Below are 15,080 nucleotides of genomic sequence, written 5' to 3' on the forward strand. Positions count from 1 at the left end.
TACAGGCAGCAGCACAGAAGTAAGGGTGGCAATACCATGATCCTCCTAAAATAACCTTGCGACCCCCCTGCAACTCCCTTTTGGGTCAGGACTCGCAATTTGAGACACACTGGTTTCCCCCAGGAAATCTGTATAGTATAGAGTAAAAACATACAAAAGACCAGATTTCACAGTCCGGGACACGTTTTTCATGGCTGTGAATTGATAGGGCCCTACCTATCTATAGTCTTCTTTCCCCTAAACACTGTCCTTATGCTAGGAGGATGGAGACACTGGAGGATTCCTTTACATGGGACAATTCTCCATCTGCAGGCTTAAAGGTCAGTTTTGAATTAGGCGACCATTGCAAAACTGCCCTAACTGACTGAGAATCAGCCCATGTGTATCCTCAGTACTTGAGAGTCTACTTTTTGTCTAATGTTCTCAGAAAAGTAGTTAAACTGCTGGTTTTGAATATGGCACAGGGCTAACAAAAACAAATACAAGACTCGTGCTTTGAAAAGTCAATAATAATATATATTATTCTTAAGGAAAAAATAGAAGATAGTGATTAAGATTGACATGATTTCTTTGGGAGTACTTGAGGCTGTGTTTTAAACGTCCTCAGTTGGGGATAAAACTAAACTTGTCATCTCCTACAATTGCCTATACATTTCCACTAATAGTAAAGCATATCCCTCAAAGATTAAATCTGAAGTAAACCAAAATATGAAAAGTTCCACTGTGCCATTGTGGGAACAAAAGATTTAAATTGAAATTTATTTCAGTCCAAATTCTAAATGAAAATTCCATGATTACATTTCCATTACATGTCAATCAATATTGCTCTTTAGTTAGCACTTTTCTATTCTTTTCTCCTAATTTCTCTCCCCTTTATATTTTTTATTTAAAAAATTAAATTTCAAAAATATTTGTAAAGTAGTAGACCCTGTTACAGGGCCAAATCCTGCTCACCTCATTCATTAGAACTACTCATTCAATACACTATGATTTAGCACAAAATGCCAAATCCCAAAAACACATTCTTCACTTTACCTACCTGAGTAGTCCCATTGACTTCAGTGAAATTATTCACATAAGAAAAAATGTGTGATTTTTTTTTATTAAACAATTAATGCTAAAATAATTTTAGGCACACTCCTGTACACCTTTTCATATCCACCATGAATGTTTTGCGTGTGCTAGGAGTGAAGGAACAGGCCTAAAGCTATGGGAAATTTGGGTGCAGAAAGCACTACAGACTGAGCCTCTATGCAACAACATTATTAACTACTGTTGTTGCAGCTCTGGGAATAGTGTTTGTTACTTAAATTGCTGTGGCAGAGTCATTAAGAAAAAGAAAAAAAAAACCTTGCAATTTCTATGCTCTATAAAACAAAAAGATACTGTTAAAAAATAATTCACTGTGAAAGGAGTGCTACTTTTAAAGAAAAGAAAACCAGCTATATTTCAAATCCTGAATTCTTTCCCAACCAGATGACAACCTTTTAGCAAGAAATATAATAAATTTAATATAGCTAATTAAACAACCAAAATTGACATTAATATCCAGTACCAGATGGACTGAGGCATAACAATACACTCAGCTAATCATTGTATCAGGTGCAGTTTAACACTGTTAGTTTTATAGTATATCAAGTAATATGGATTCACATCATATTCAGTAGCAATTCCGAAATACGTACTGGAGAGTTGAGTACGAAAAGTCCTCTATGGAGCTAGAAGCAGAAAATTAAGTTGTTGATTACTGTAGAATGATGGTTTCAGAGTAACAGCCGTGTTAGTCTGTATTCGCAAAAAGAAAAGGAGTACTTGTAGCACCTTAGAGACTAACCAATTTATTTGAGCATGAGCTTTCGTGAGCTACAGCTCACTTCATCAGATGTATACCGTGGAAACTGCAGCAGACTTTATATATACACAGAGAATGCTCTGTGTATATATAAAGTCTGCTGCAGTTTCCACGGTATACATCTGATGAAGTGAGCTGTAGCTCACGAAAGCTCATGCTCAAATAAATTGGTTAGTCTCTAAGGTGCTACAAGTACTCCTTTTCTTTTTGTAGAATGATGGTATGGGAAGGATTTATAAATTGATTTGATTTCACATTGCAAGTGGATCATAATCAGAATCCTAACCAGAAACCAGAATACAATCCACTGCCCATAAAATTTGGTTGTTTGCTTCCTTAACATACGTCAGGTTTAGAAGCATAAGGCAGTTTACCAGTAATTTTTTCAGGTTTCAGAGAATGTGTAATAGAGATTCAAAGGCTAAGTAAGTATAAGCTTTTTAGAAATCAAGGAAACAGTGTTGACTACCCATATACTTTACGTATAGAGTGTCAGCATTTTTCCTTTGATACTTTAATTTCTAAGCCTTTCCAAATTGGAAATTATGCACTTATGCAACCTCACATCAAACAATAGTAGAATGGTAGCACTACTACAATTCTATCCAGGACCTACTGACAGTACAATGAACAATACAGATTTTATCTTGACAAGTTACACATGTTACCTCAATGCTAAACATCAGAACTATTCCCTTTCTGCCCACAGCCTCACATTGCTAGATCAAACCCAGCCATTAATTAACCACTGACATAAACCTAATTTAAAAATGTATGGGAAAAGTTCATAATATTTCTGGGTTAATAAATTCTATCCACTGTTGAGACTAGATACATTACAGTGACTGTAAATCCACAGGTCTCCTAAATATCTCATATTGGTTTCAAGGAACATATTCCTCTTATCTTATTAGTTGAAACATACATTTTACTGTCCTTGTCTATCACCGACTCAAGGATTTTCTTTCAGTGTTATTTCCAGTTCAAAATAAGAGACTCTAAGAGACTTATTATTTTATATCGTGGTTGAATGTAAAGGTCCTGTACAAACATATCACAATAAGACAGTTCCGTTCCCAAAGCTTATAGTCAGTCAAAGTAGAATCTAGGTTTTTCATTCTTCCACAGAAAATGTTTTAAGGTTCTATATAAGCGATTCCATCTGGCAAAGTTTAGTTGTACTTTTTGCAGTAAAGGTAAGAGGCTTCTGAAGTATAACACTGATGGACTAGTAGCAATCTCCACATCTACATATACAAATCCACACAATGACCATTTCAAATAAAAGTCTTTTGGTAGAACATTTTTTGAAATTTGGCCCAGAAAGGTTGCTTCTGATTTCAATATATATGAGTCCAGATAGATCACCCTACTGTTTGAGCAGACAATGAATTTGTAGAGAGAGGTTCTAGGTGATTTTATATATATTAATAAGCCATTGGAAAATGTGTTATGTTCATGAGAACTAGGTTTAATTCCTGAAATATTAGGCTCTGTGAATATTGCTATTGTCAAAGACACAGTGGCCATTGCACACACAACAGGGGAAACCAAGCATACCTATTTAAGTCTTTTCTAGAGATTACACAGTGCTGACTGTATATTATTGGCAGAAACACAGACAGAATAGCTGAATTCAGAAAATAAGTTGTGGACCAAAATGTAGAGCATTTAATATATAAAAAAAAGCATCAAGGGGGCTTGTCAAATGTTCTCTCTCAGTTTAAACTGAGGATTAGTAGGCTCTCTTAAATTATAACTTTCAGGTAGGTCAAAGCATGGGCCTGAAACTGTTAATTTAATAAGCCTCTTAACAAGAGAAGACCAAAAAATACTTACAGGCCACTAAGTTGAAGTACTATGGCAGAATAAATGTTGATTCCTGGTAGATCATTACCAGGCTAATTCATAACCATATTCAAAATGAAATTGCTCTGTGATTGCTTCAACGCTGTGGTACTCATTACTGTGGCTTTTCCAAGAACTGTATTCTCATATGTGACTCACTAGAGAACACAAATGCACATCAATAAAAGCAGCAACTGTTATTATCTCTTGCTTTTTACTGAGCGCAAACCTTTATAACACCTATGTATAACATTGAAATGCAAAGATCTAAAACTCATCAAATACTTGTAGGACTCAAAAAACTGGTGTTTGACCATTTAGAATAGATTATACTGTTAAACATGTTAAGATGTTTTAAGATATTAATTATTATTATAGTAGGTGCTGCTAGTGCCCACTCCAATTTAATTTAATTTGATGTATTTATTTTAATTCTTAGACTATAGCTATTACAGTCTCCTGGTTCCCTAATATGATGTAAAATCCCTACAAAAAGTTTCAAATTTAACTCCTATACAAGATATTCTTCGCAATTTACCCATCACACCAAGGGAAAAAGAATCTTCCCTTTCAACCCACTCACACACATCTTAACTACTCCTCCACAAAAGCCTGGGAAAGTCGATACATTTGTTCATTTTCAGGACACACTGCAATCCTTGGGATCAGTCAGAAAAATAAGGGGAGTTCCAGTAACTTCCTGGAGAACACCATGTCCGTTAAAGCTTTGTCTAAACAACAAAATGGTACATCAGGTATAACAAGAGTGTAAGCACTAATATAGGGGGCTCAGGGCAGGTTTTATTGACATGGAGCTAAAAACATATGAACCCTGTCTATACACGTGCTCACATTATTACTGGAGAGCAGCTACAAATTTTGAAGTGTTGATGTAGACTTTAGTTAAAATCGCAACACAGTTTCCATTGTACCCCCATTCTCCAGTGTTCATAATTATCTTTAACATTTGCTTTTGGGCCTATCACCATCTCTTTTCTATGTTTGTTTTCTGCCAGAATTTACCTCATCAACAATTTTTGAGTATTAAAAATATGAAGGTGAAAAATCTCTTATTACAGAATTCTTATGTTGACCTAATAACGTATGTGTCTACACTACCAGGTCCCTTCCTCCGACCTAACTCACCTGTAATATTAACTTAATTAACCCACCTTGGCTAGAGGCATAGCGCTTAACTCAATGTTGATGAGTCGACAGAGGCAGTGTAGATGCAGTGTTGTCTAAGTCGACTGAATTGGCCTCCAGGAGGTGTTCCACAATGTTCTGCTGTGACTGCTCTGGAAATCATTTTCAACTCCACTGTACAGCAGCCAGGTATACGGGAAACAGCCCCTCCCCTGTTAAAGCCCCAGGAACTTTTGAAGTCCCATTTCTTGTTTGGTCAGCATGGAGAGCTCTCCAGCACAGCTGATCTTGGTGACTCAATGTCCCAAATGTGCTCCAGCCTGGAGTACACAGGAGGTGGTGAATCTTATTGGTCTGTGGGGAGAAGAGTCCATACAGGCACAGCTGCGATCCAGCTGTAGAAATTTAGACATCTATGAAAAGATCATGCAGGGTGTGGGGGAGAAGGGCTACACCAGGGACACGAAGCAGTGCCCAGTGAAAATCAAAGAACTGCAGCAGGCATACCAGAAGACAAAGGCTCCGCACCACAGACATGCTGCTTTTACAATGAGCTACATGCGATTCTCGGCACCCACCCCCCACTACCCCAAAACACATCATGGACACCTCTCAGGAATCTGAGTCCTAGGCCAGCTCAGGCAACAACGAGGAGGACATTCTGGAGGAGGAGGAGAACGGGAGACAGGCGAGCAGAGGATCCATTCTCCCTGAGAGTCAGGAGCTGTTTTTAACCCCAGAGCCCAGCCGGTTGCAGGACAGCATAGTGGCCTAGTAAGATGCTGGGCAAGGCACCTCTGGTGAGTACCTAATTCCAATAAAATTGTAAGGGTTACATGCTCTTATATTTTATGTTTAATCTTAATAAAAAGAGAAGTGCCTTGGTTATCTATATCCAAGTGGCCACTCCAGCTATATAGCGGGTTCTCTCTGGAAAAGACTCTTTAGGTGCACAAGAATGGCCAGGGAATCTTCCATGGAGATCTCTAGGAAACGTTCATGGAGGTACTCTGCAATCCTTTGCAGAAGGTTTTTGGGGGCTGTCTTATTTCATCCGCTATGGTAGGGCCAGTGGTGAGCTGGAGCCGGTTCGTATGAACCGGTTGTTAAATTTTGAAACAGTTTTAGAACCAGTTGTTAACCTGCTTCCCTGTCGTGGGCGCTGAGGATTTGATGGGCTCCAGCTGGAAAGTGATGTAATTCCTCCTCCAGTCGCTGGGGGCGCTGTGCTGCGGGAGCCATGTGGGCTGCTGCCTGGCCCTGGGCACGAGCCCTGTTGCTGCTGCTGCTCCCCCAATTACTGGTCCTGGGGCTCCCGCTGCTGCCTGGTGGGTCCCCAGCTGCTCTGCTGGGCCTGGGCTGTGTCCTGCTGCTCGGGCTGCTCCGAGCCGCTCTCCTCGTGAGTACCCACCACCCTGCCCGCAGCTAGCCCCTGTCTCCAGCCACCCCCGCACCCCTTGCCCACACCAGCCCCTGCCGCACCCTCTGCCCTGCCCGCACCAGCCCTGCACCTCCTGCCCTGTCTCCAGCCAGCCCCGCCGCACACACCCCCTGCCCTGTCTCCAGCCAGCCCCTGCCGCACGCACCCCCTGCCCTGTCTCCAGCCAGCCCCTGCCGCACGCACCCCTGCCCTGCCTGCAGCCAGCCCCTGCTGCACCTCCTGCCCTGTCTCCAGCCAACCCCTGCTGCACCCCCCTGCAGCCATGCCCGAAGGCAGCCAGCTCCACACCCCCTGTCTCCAGCCAGCCCCGCACTCTCCTGCCCTGCCTGCAGCCAGCCCCTACCTCCAGTCAGCCCCTGCCCTGCCTCCTGCCAGCCCCACACCCCCTTGCCTCCAGCCAACCCTGCATCCTCCTGCCTCCAGCCAGCTCCGCACCCCCTGCCCTGCCTGCAGCCAGCCCTGCCCCACGCCCCTGTCTGCAGCTGGCTCCACGTCCACTGGTGCCCTGCAGTTCCCAGGGCAGTAAGCCTGCACACCTTCTTCAATGAGGGGGGCAGGGAGCAGCTGGGACCCACACATACGCACACCCTAGGGTGACCAGACAGCAAGTGTGAAAAACCAGGACGGGGGTGGGCGTAATAGGAGCCTATATAAGAAAAAGACCCCAAAATCGGGACATCTGGTCACCCTAGCACACCGCTGGGGAGCGGCGGGGACCCACACATGTGAAACGGAACTCATTTCTAGTTCAGGCCCATCTTTTTAAAAAAGAACTTTAGGCAGGGTTAACATACGTCCATGTTTTCCTGGACAGGTCATACTTTTTGGTACAAAAATACATACTGTGGCACATCCCTGAAATCAGAACTTTTTATAGGAAACCGGTTGTTAAGATTTTGGCAGCTCATCACTGGGTAGGACACTTTCCTATGCCACTCCAGTATTAACTCTTCTGCCATCATTGCGGTGCACAGCATAGCAGCATAAAGGACCAGGTCTGTACCCAGATGCTTGCAGCATCTGCTCCCTTGCCACCTGTTACCCCCAGGAAACTGATATTACATAGGGTCACCTAGGGGAAAAAAGGGGAAGTTTTCATTACAAGTGCTAGGACTGCAAACAATGGCACATGTGATCCATCACCCATGGTGACTTCAGGGTCCCTCAACTGTGCTTTCCCTTACATGCCAGTGATTTGGTTGGCAGGGATCTGTGTTGACCTCTGTCATGAATATAAAGGGAAGGGTAATCACCTTTAAAATCCCTCCTGGCCAGAGGAAAAATCATTTCACCTGTAAAGGGTTAAGAAGCTAAAGGTAACCTCGCTGGCACCTGACCAAAATGACCAATGAGGAGACAAGATACTTTCAAAAGCTGGGAGGAGGGAGAAAAACAGAGGGTCTGTGTCTGTCTGTGTGATGCTTTTGCCGGGGACAGAACAGGAATGGACTCTTAGAACTTAGTAAGTAATCTAGATAGGTATGCGTTAGATTATGATTTCTTTAAATGGCTGAGAAAATAGCTGTGCTGAATAGAATGACTATTCCTGTCTGTGTGTCTTTTTTGTAACTTAAGGTTTTGCCTAGAGGGATTCTCTGTGTTTTGAATCTAATTATCCTGTAAGGTATTTACCATCCTGATTTTACAGAGGTGATTCTTTTTTACTTCTATTAAAAGTCTTCTTGTAAGAAAACTGAATGCTTTTTCATTGTTCTCAGATCCAAGGGTTTGGGTCTTCGGTCACCTATGCAAATTGGTGAGGATTTTTACCAAACCTTCCCCAGGAAGTGGGGTGCAAGGGTTGGGAGGATTTTGGGGGGAAAGACGTTTCCAAACAACGTTTTCTCAGGAACCCAGATAAAGTTTGGTGGTGGCAGTGGAAGTCCAAGGGCAAAGGGTAAAATAGTTTGTACCTCGGGGAAGTTTTAACCTAAGCTGGTAAAAGTAAACTTAGGAGGTTTTCATGCATGTCCCCATATCTGTACCCTAGAGTTCAGAGTGAGAAGGAACCTTGACATCCTCAGATTCTGCAAGTCAAGGGCAACTACTACCAGCAGCATTAAGGGAATGGGGCAGAGAGAGCTTCCTGTGTTCTCTTGTTGCTGCAAACCCCCCACTCCTGAAACTGCCAGTAAGACATCAATTTGGGAGGTTTAACGCAGGTCCCTGGTCTCAAAGCAATGTGCATGTTTCTAGGGGGAGGAGGCATTGTCCACCTGCCCACCTGTGCTCCTGACAAAGGTTTGCCACAGGTTGCAGGACAAGGCCTGTCTCTCATGTCATGGGGCCATACTCACCATGGCTGGAACAGTAAATTGGTTTATTGAATAGCTAGGGATTCAGATTATGTTCTGGCTTGCACTTGGGTGTAATAAGGGGAATGTTATTGAAATAGCAACCTTGCACTAGACCCAGGGTATGCACTAACAATGGTTGCCTTCTGCTTTGCATGCCTTACAGTGGAAAGCTTGGCCTTCAGCGGCGAAGAGGCTTTCGCAGATTAGAAGGCAGAAAATAGGACACGTGATGACATGTTCAGCAAGATAACGACCGTCTCCAGGACAGCTGGTATGGGCAGGCACAACACAGATAAGCAGCACATACTACTGTGGCTCATTACTGAAACTGGTTTTCAGAGCCTCCCAGAGACAGAGATCTCCTCACTCAGCTATTCTTATTGTCCTGGTATTTGGCTGCTCAAAATTAGCTGCCAGCCTATCTGCCTCCAAGTCCCCCCAGCGGAAACTTTTCTCCTTTTGCCTCACAGATATTATGGAACACACAGCATGCAGCAATAACAATGGGTGTATTGCTTTCATTGAGGTCTAACCTTGTAAACAAACTGCACCAGTTACCCTTTAAAAGCCAAAGACATTCCACCACCATTCTGCACTTGCTCAGCCTAATGTTGAACCACTCCTTACTGCTGTCCAGGTGGCCGGTGTACAGCTTCGTGAGCCATGGCAGCAAGCAGTAGGCTGGGTTTTCCTGGATCACTCTTGGCATTTCAGCATCATCAATGGTTATTTTATCATCTGTAAAGAAAGTCCCTGATTGCAGCTTTCTGAACAGACCTGTGTTCCTAAAGATGTGTTCATCATGCACCTTTCCTGACAATCCCATGTTGATGTTGGTGTAGAGTGACCTTATTTCCGAGGCTGTCGCTGGTTGCTCGAACCCTGCTGGTCTCCGTGCACTGGAACCCGGCCTCCCTCCCTCCTCCCTACCTCCCCCTCTGCATGGGGCTGGCCTCTCCGCTTTCCCCCTGCATGTTCCTTGGATGTCACCGCACCCCACTTTTTTGGCAAAAATAGGCATGTGTCCCTGATCAAGTTGGCAAGAGCAAATGGGACAATGCCTACTTTTGCCAAAAAAGTCAGTGCAGCTGGGACAGGGCTTAAAAAAGGGACTGTCCCAGCCAAAAGCAGACATATGGTCACTCTATGCCCCCTGGGATCCACCAGCACTTGCAATACCATTGCAATGTATCCCTTGGTTTATGTACTCTTTGGCAAGGTGGTCTGGTGCCAAGATAGGAATGTGCATGCCATCTATTGCCCCACTGCCGTAAGGAATCCGCATGGCAGCAAAACCATCCACTATGTCCTGCACGTTTCCCAGAGTAACTACCCTTCTTAGCAGAAGTCAATTAATGGCCCTGCACACTTGGAGCACAACAGCTCCCACAGTGGATTTTCCAATTCCGAATTGATTCCCCACCAATCAGTAGCAGTCTGGCATTACAAGTTTCAACAGAGCAATTGTCACTCATTTCTCCACTGTCAGAGCAGGTCTTGTTTTAGTGTTGCTGTGCTTCAGGGCTGGGGAAAAGCTCTGCACAAAGTTCCTGGGAAGTGGCCTTCTGCATTCAAAAGTTCTGCAGCTACTGCTCATCATCCTATAGCTGCATAACGATGTGATCCCACCAGTCAGTGCCTGTTTCCAGGGACCAGAAACTGTGCTTCACCACTGTCAGCAGCAACTGGAAATTGTTTTGTTCTATGGCTTGCAGCAGGACTGCTTGCATGACATCACAATGTTCCATGTGGCGGCTCCTGTCTCGACTCTGGAAATACTGCAGGATAAGGCACAAGGCGTTTGTAATGCTCACAAGAGTGCACAGCTGAGCAGGTTCCCTGCTTCTCAGGCTATGGCATATGCACGGCTAAGCCAGGCTTTAAAAAAAAGGTGCGAGAAAGTATAGGTTGTTTGCCATTGATATCAGGGGAGGGAGGCAGGGAGGAAACTGCATCATGGGAGGCCAAAGCCATGTTCCCATTCCCCCCTGCAACAATGTTTTGGTCCCAGGAGGCATTGCAAGCCCTTCCCAAAACCTCCTGCAGCTAGTTTCACTGTGGGATAGGTACCCATGGTGCACTGTGTTAGGATAAAGATATTCAGGCCAGTCTGCAAAGGCCTGTACTTTAAGAATTTAGGTGTATTCTTATTACTTGGGTAGTTCTAGAGGTATAAAAGAGAGAATCAAAATCACTGTCTGCTGGCGTAAGGGCCTTCTCTTACTGTGACAGTCTGAGGCCCTGTTCTTAGGCTAAGGCCTTTGGCTAAGCAGCAGAGGCAGCCATAAGCTAGGAAGTGAACAGTCACATCCTCACATTCCAAACTAATCACACTGAAATAAGGTGCTATTGGGCTGTTAGGCACTATCAGGACAGGATTGTATTCCTATCACCTCCAGAGAAAGGGAAGTGCCTAGAAAATGTAAAAGGAAACTTAGTTTGATAGCATCCTGTCTGGCAAGAACTCACTTATCAATAGCTGGGATGTGAAATCCTCACTTCTGTATTGTTTTGTCATTATAGTTCCCACTTTGCTATTGTTTGTCTGTATAATCTCTCTGGTTCTGTGATTGTTCCTGTCTGCTGTATAATTAATTTTGCTGGGTGTAAACTAATTAAGGTGGTGGGATATAATTGGTTACATAATCATGTTACAATATGTTAGGATTGGTTAGTTAAATTTCAGGAAAATGATTGGTTAAGGTATAGCTAAGCAGAACTCAAGTTTTACTATATAATCTGTAGTCAATGAGGAAGTGAGTGGGGTGTGGGTGGGAGAGTGGGTTGGGGAGGGAGATGGGAACAGGGAATGGGAGTGGGGAAATTGGAATCATGTTTTGCTAAAGGGGGAAATGGGAACAGGGAATGGGAGTAAGGAAGTTGGAATCATGTTTGGCTAAGGGTAGGAAGGGGAACAGGGACACAGGTGTAAGGCTCTGTGGTGTCAGAGCTGGGAAGGAGGATACTAAGGAAGGAAACTGGAATCATGTTTGCTGGAAGTTCACCCCAGTAAACATCGAATTGTTTGCACCTTTGGACTTTGGGTATTGTTGCTCTCTGTTCATGCGAGAAGGACCAGGGAAGTAAGTGGGTGAAGGAATAAGCCCCCTAACACACTGCTCTGTGCACTGATGCAAGCGCTGCTACTGAGGATGCACTCCACCGACAAAATGAGCATGGTGTGGACACGCATGACCAACTTAATTACTTCGGCAGCTGGATGTCAACTTACATTAAGTCAACTTAACTTTGTAGTGTAGACAAGCAAAAATTAAAATAGTCAGTTAATCAGTAGGGAAGAAAGTGTGTATGTGTATATATTAGGACTTGGTGAACCACTCTGAAGATCAAAAAAATAATTTTGGGTCAGTTCTTATTCCAAAGAACAATATTTTACACTGATAGTATCTTTCATTTTGAAGGATCCCCAAGTACTTCACTAATGAATACATATTACAACACTGAAATGCAGCAATTCCTGTGGTGGAAAACAGCAACAAGCACACTGCATGCTACTTACCAGAGGAGGAAAGGAAAGTTTTAGCCAGGGACGCTGGTGAAAAAGCCCTCTTCTTATGAAAACTACCATAGGATCTAATGTCAATGCAAAGCAGACAAACAGCCTTCAGTCCATACAGAAAGTGATAAAAAATGCAGTATAATTTTCTCATCCCACATATGAATGATTTTACAGCTGAGGCTCTGGATCTGGACTCAGGGGATCTGGATTCTTGTCCAAATCACAGTGTTATCTGTAAGATGGGGATCATCTCCCTGCCTCGCAGAGATGTTATGAGGATAGAACCAATGTTTGAGACATTTAATAGATTCATTTAAAGCCAGAAGGGACCATTAGGTCATCTAGTCTGACCTCCTATATAACACAGGTCATAGAATTTCACCCAATTACCCCTGCATTGCACCCAATGACTTGTCCAACACTGTAGCAATGTATGCCAAAGAAAAACCTATAAACAAGAAAAAATAATTTCTTCAGATAAAAACACAACTTAGAATAATAATTTGTAACTCTGTAAAGTCTGAATGGGACTATTCATGTGTCCATTTGCAGGACTAGGAACCAAATTAGCCACCTGGGAAATGTGCAAGGGTTTATTTTTCAGGAATTACATTATATTCGTCAGATCCCCATTAAAATCAATGCTGCTAAAGTAATTTACACTAACTCGGGATCTGGCCCTTTGTATCTGAAATATAGTGTGGCCTTTTCTCTTTTGAACAAACAGTTACTGAGATTAAGAAACAATAGTATTTATTAATAAGGTTGCAATTTAGTCACAGAGGTCACGGAAGTCACAGAATCTGTGACTTCCAAAGACCTCTGTGACTTCAGCCAGTGCCAGCTGAGCGCTGCAGAGTCCCCTGCCACCTGCAGAGACAGGGAGCTGTGGAGTACCCCCGCTGCCTGCCCCCCACAGCTCCTGGCCACCAAAGGGGACTCCCAGAGCTCCTGGCCACCCCGGGCAGCAGGGGGGACCCTCGCAGCTTGGAGCTGCCAGTGGAGGGAGCCCTTGGAGCTCCCCGCCTACCCACAGGTGCTTAGACTCCCCATTTTGTCATGCATATTTTAGAAAAAGTCAGGGACAGGCTTCTGTGAATTTTTCATTATTGCCTGTGACCTGTCTATGACTTTTCCTAAAAATATCCAAGACAAAATCTTTGCCTTATTTATTAAATTATGCAGCTGTCATCTATACTTGGATATTAGCTCAAAAAAAAAAAGTACATGAAAGTTCATGGAAATCTTTTAAAAAGTTAACAGATGTTAATGTAGATTGTAATTTAAGATTTAAACTCAATGTATTTAATTCTCTCAATAGCAATCGGATTTATGCTCTGTCTTGGAATTTTTTTTTTATTAAATATGCTTATAATCTGGCTTTGGTTACAGGATATCACCCTGGCTAATGGTTCCTGAACGTCTGACTTCTGTTTTACTCACCAATCACCTTTGCCATTTTCACATAATTTCTCACATAACATTAGTTCAAGATTATATTTGCAGCAGATCTATCTTCATAAGAAGCAAAGAAATAATAAAACAAGTATTGCATTTTGTTAATGTCCCATATATAGAACTTCTCAGTTATCATAAATTATTTGTGAGACTCATGGATTTGTCAGTTCTTTCACCGGCTCATTGCCAATCAGACAGGGATCACTAAACTTCTTGAAAGTGGTATCAGCACTTTCCTTCTGCCACTCATGTTTGCAGTAAGAAGACAGGAGGGGAGAGAATGAGAGTGTGTGGGGGATGTTGGGCACCCTAAAGTTTTCGAAGAGGAAGTGGGGAATTATTGTTTTTGGATAAAGGAGATTAGAAGAAAATGTATATCACTGAACCACAAAGTCTGCTGCAGGAAGTGCTAGACAGGGAGGACCAAATCTTCACCTGAGGTATATTACCGCAGCTCCACTGAAGTCAATATAGCTATGCCAGTTTACACTGCTGAGGATCTGACCAGGAAACTGGAGGCAGAGCAGAATGAGAAAAGAAGAGTTTAAGAAACCAGGAGGAAAGTCAGGATCAAGAAAATAAAGTATACAAATCAAAAACATCACCAGGGAATCAGAATGCAGAGTAATTAGCAGCAAGTCATTCTACTCCATATTTTACAATGTGACTGGGATATCTACTGAAAAAATATGTAATTTCATAGGAAAAGATTATTAGTCATTCTCATAAACCTCCTTCCCATGTTAAACACTTCTTAAATTCTATTTCCTACTGGTATCCATTTGAAAAACTGTTGATATAAAAGTGGTGGTTGAAAGTTGTCTATGAAAACTATTTTTCAATGGAAAGCTGGGGTTCTGATTAACTGAAATTTTCAATTAACGTTTCTGCTTTCCATGGGAAATTGACTGTCAAAGAAATGAGGACTGAAAACCAAAACATTTCAGTTCTGAAATGCCACCGTGGTAACCTCATGGAATTGTAGTTCAGGTGCCTCTTGTTCCTATTCTCTTCTATGGGCCAAGCTCCCCAGCTGGAGTTCATCTCCCATGATGCACCAGAGGCACATGGAAGCCATAGCGCACTGCCTCCACGCAGCAAAAAGGGAGACCGTGGTGTCTCATGAGATGTGTAGTCTGACCAGGGAGCCTGGCCTAAAGAGGAGACGTGGAGTGCAATGCACCTGAGTGACAACTCCCATGAGACACTGCAGCAACATTTCAGAGACAACGTATTTCAGTTTTTGTCCAAAAACTGGATTTTCCATGGAAACTACCCCATCTCTCAATTTATGACCAGCTATACTTTCATTCTAATTCAGTACAGGTTAGTCTGTGGCAGTTCGGATCACCACCTGTATGAGTGACTGCTCCACGAAGGCAATTTCATATGACAGATGCTTAAATGTGAGGTCTGCAGCAGAAGCCTTGAGAGAAAGGATGAAAGCCCTAGCTGGCACAACACCCCCAGAAGTATATGCAGTGAGACAATTGAAGAGCAGGTGGCCAGGATTCCATA

The 15,080-nt window shown here is 43.0% G+C and overlaps 1 protein-coding gene across 6 annotated transcripts in view; it reads right to left on the bottom strand.

Moving 5' to 3' along the window:
- The window catches only part of MGAT4D (MGAT4 family member D), a 126,245-nt gene that overhangs the window by 89,372 nt on the left and 21,793 nt on the right, over positions 1-15,080 (bottom strand). For 3 of the 6 annotated variants that reach the window (XM_075127695.1, XM_075127693.1, XM_075127696.1), the window contains exons 2-3: positions 12,105-12,178; positions 9,143-10,362 (exon numbers count right to left, since the gene is read on the bottom strand). The exons of 1 other annotated variant lie outside the window; for it this stretch is intronic. In XM_075127695.1, the coding sequence (XP_074983796.1) occupies positions 9,143-9,719 (577 nt within the window). In that variant the 5' untranslated portion in view covers positions 9,720-10,362; positions 12,105-12,178. Of the gene's footprint in view, positions 1-3,691; positions 3,859-4,872; positions 6,105-9,142; positions 10,363-12,104; positions 12,179-15,080 lie in introns of those variants that run through there. 2 more of the 6 variants (XM_075127698.1, XM_075127694.1) reach the window with 2 other exon arrangements.

Source organism: Caretta caretta, chromosome 4, assembly GCF_965140235.1.
Source record: "Caretta caretta isolate rCarCar2 chromosome 4, rCarCar1.hap1, whole genome shotgun sequence".
In the NCBI taxonomy this organism is placed as follows: domain Eukaryota; kingdom Metazoa; phylum Chordata; order Testudines; family Cheloniidae; genus Caretta; species Caretta caretta.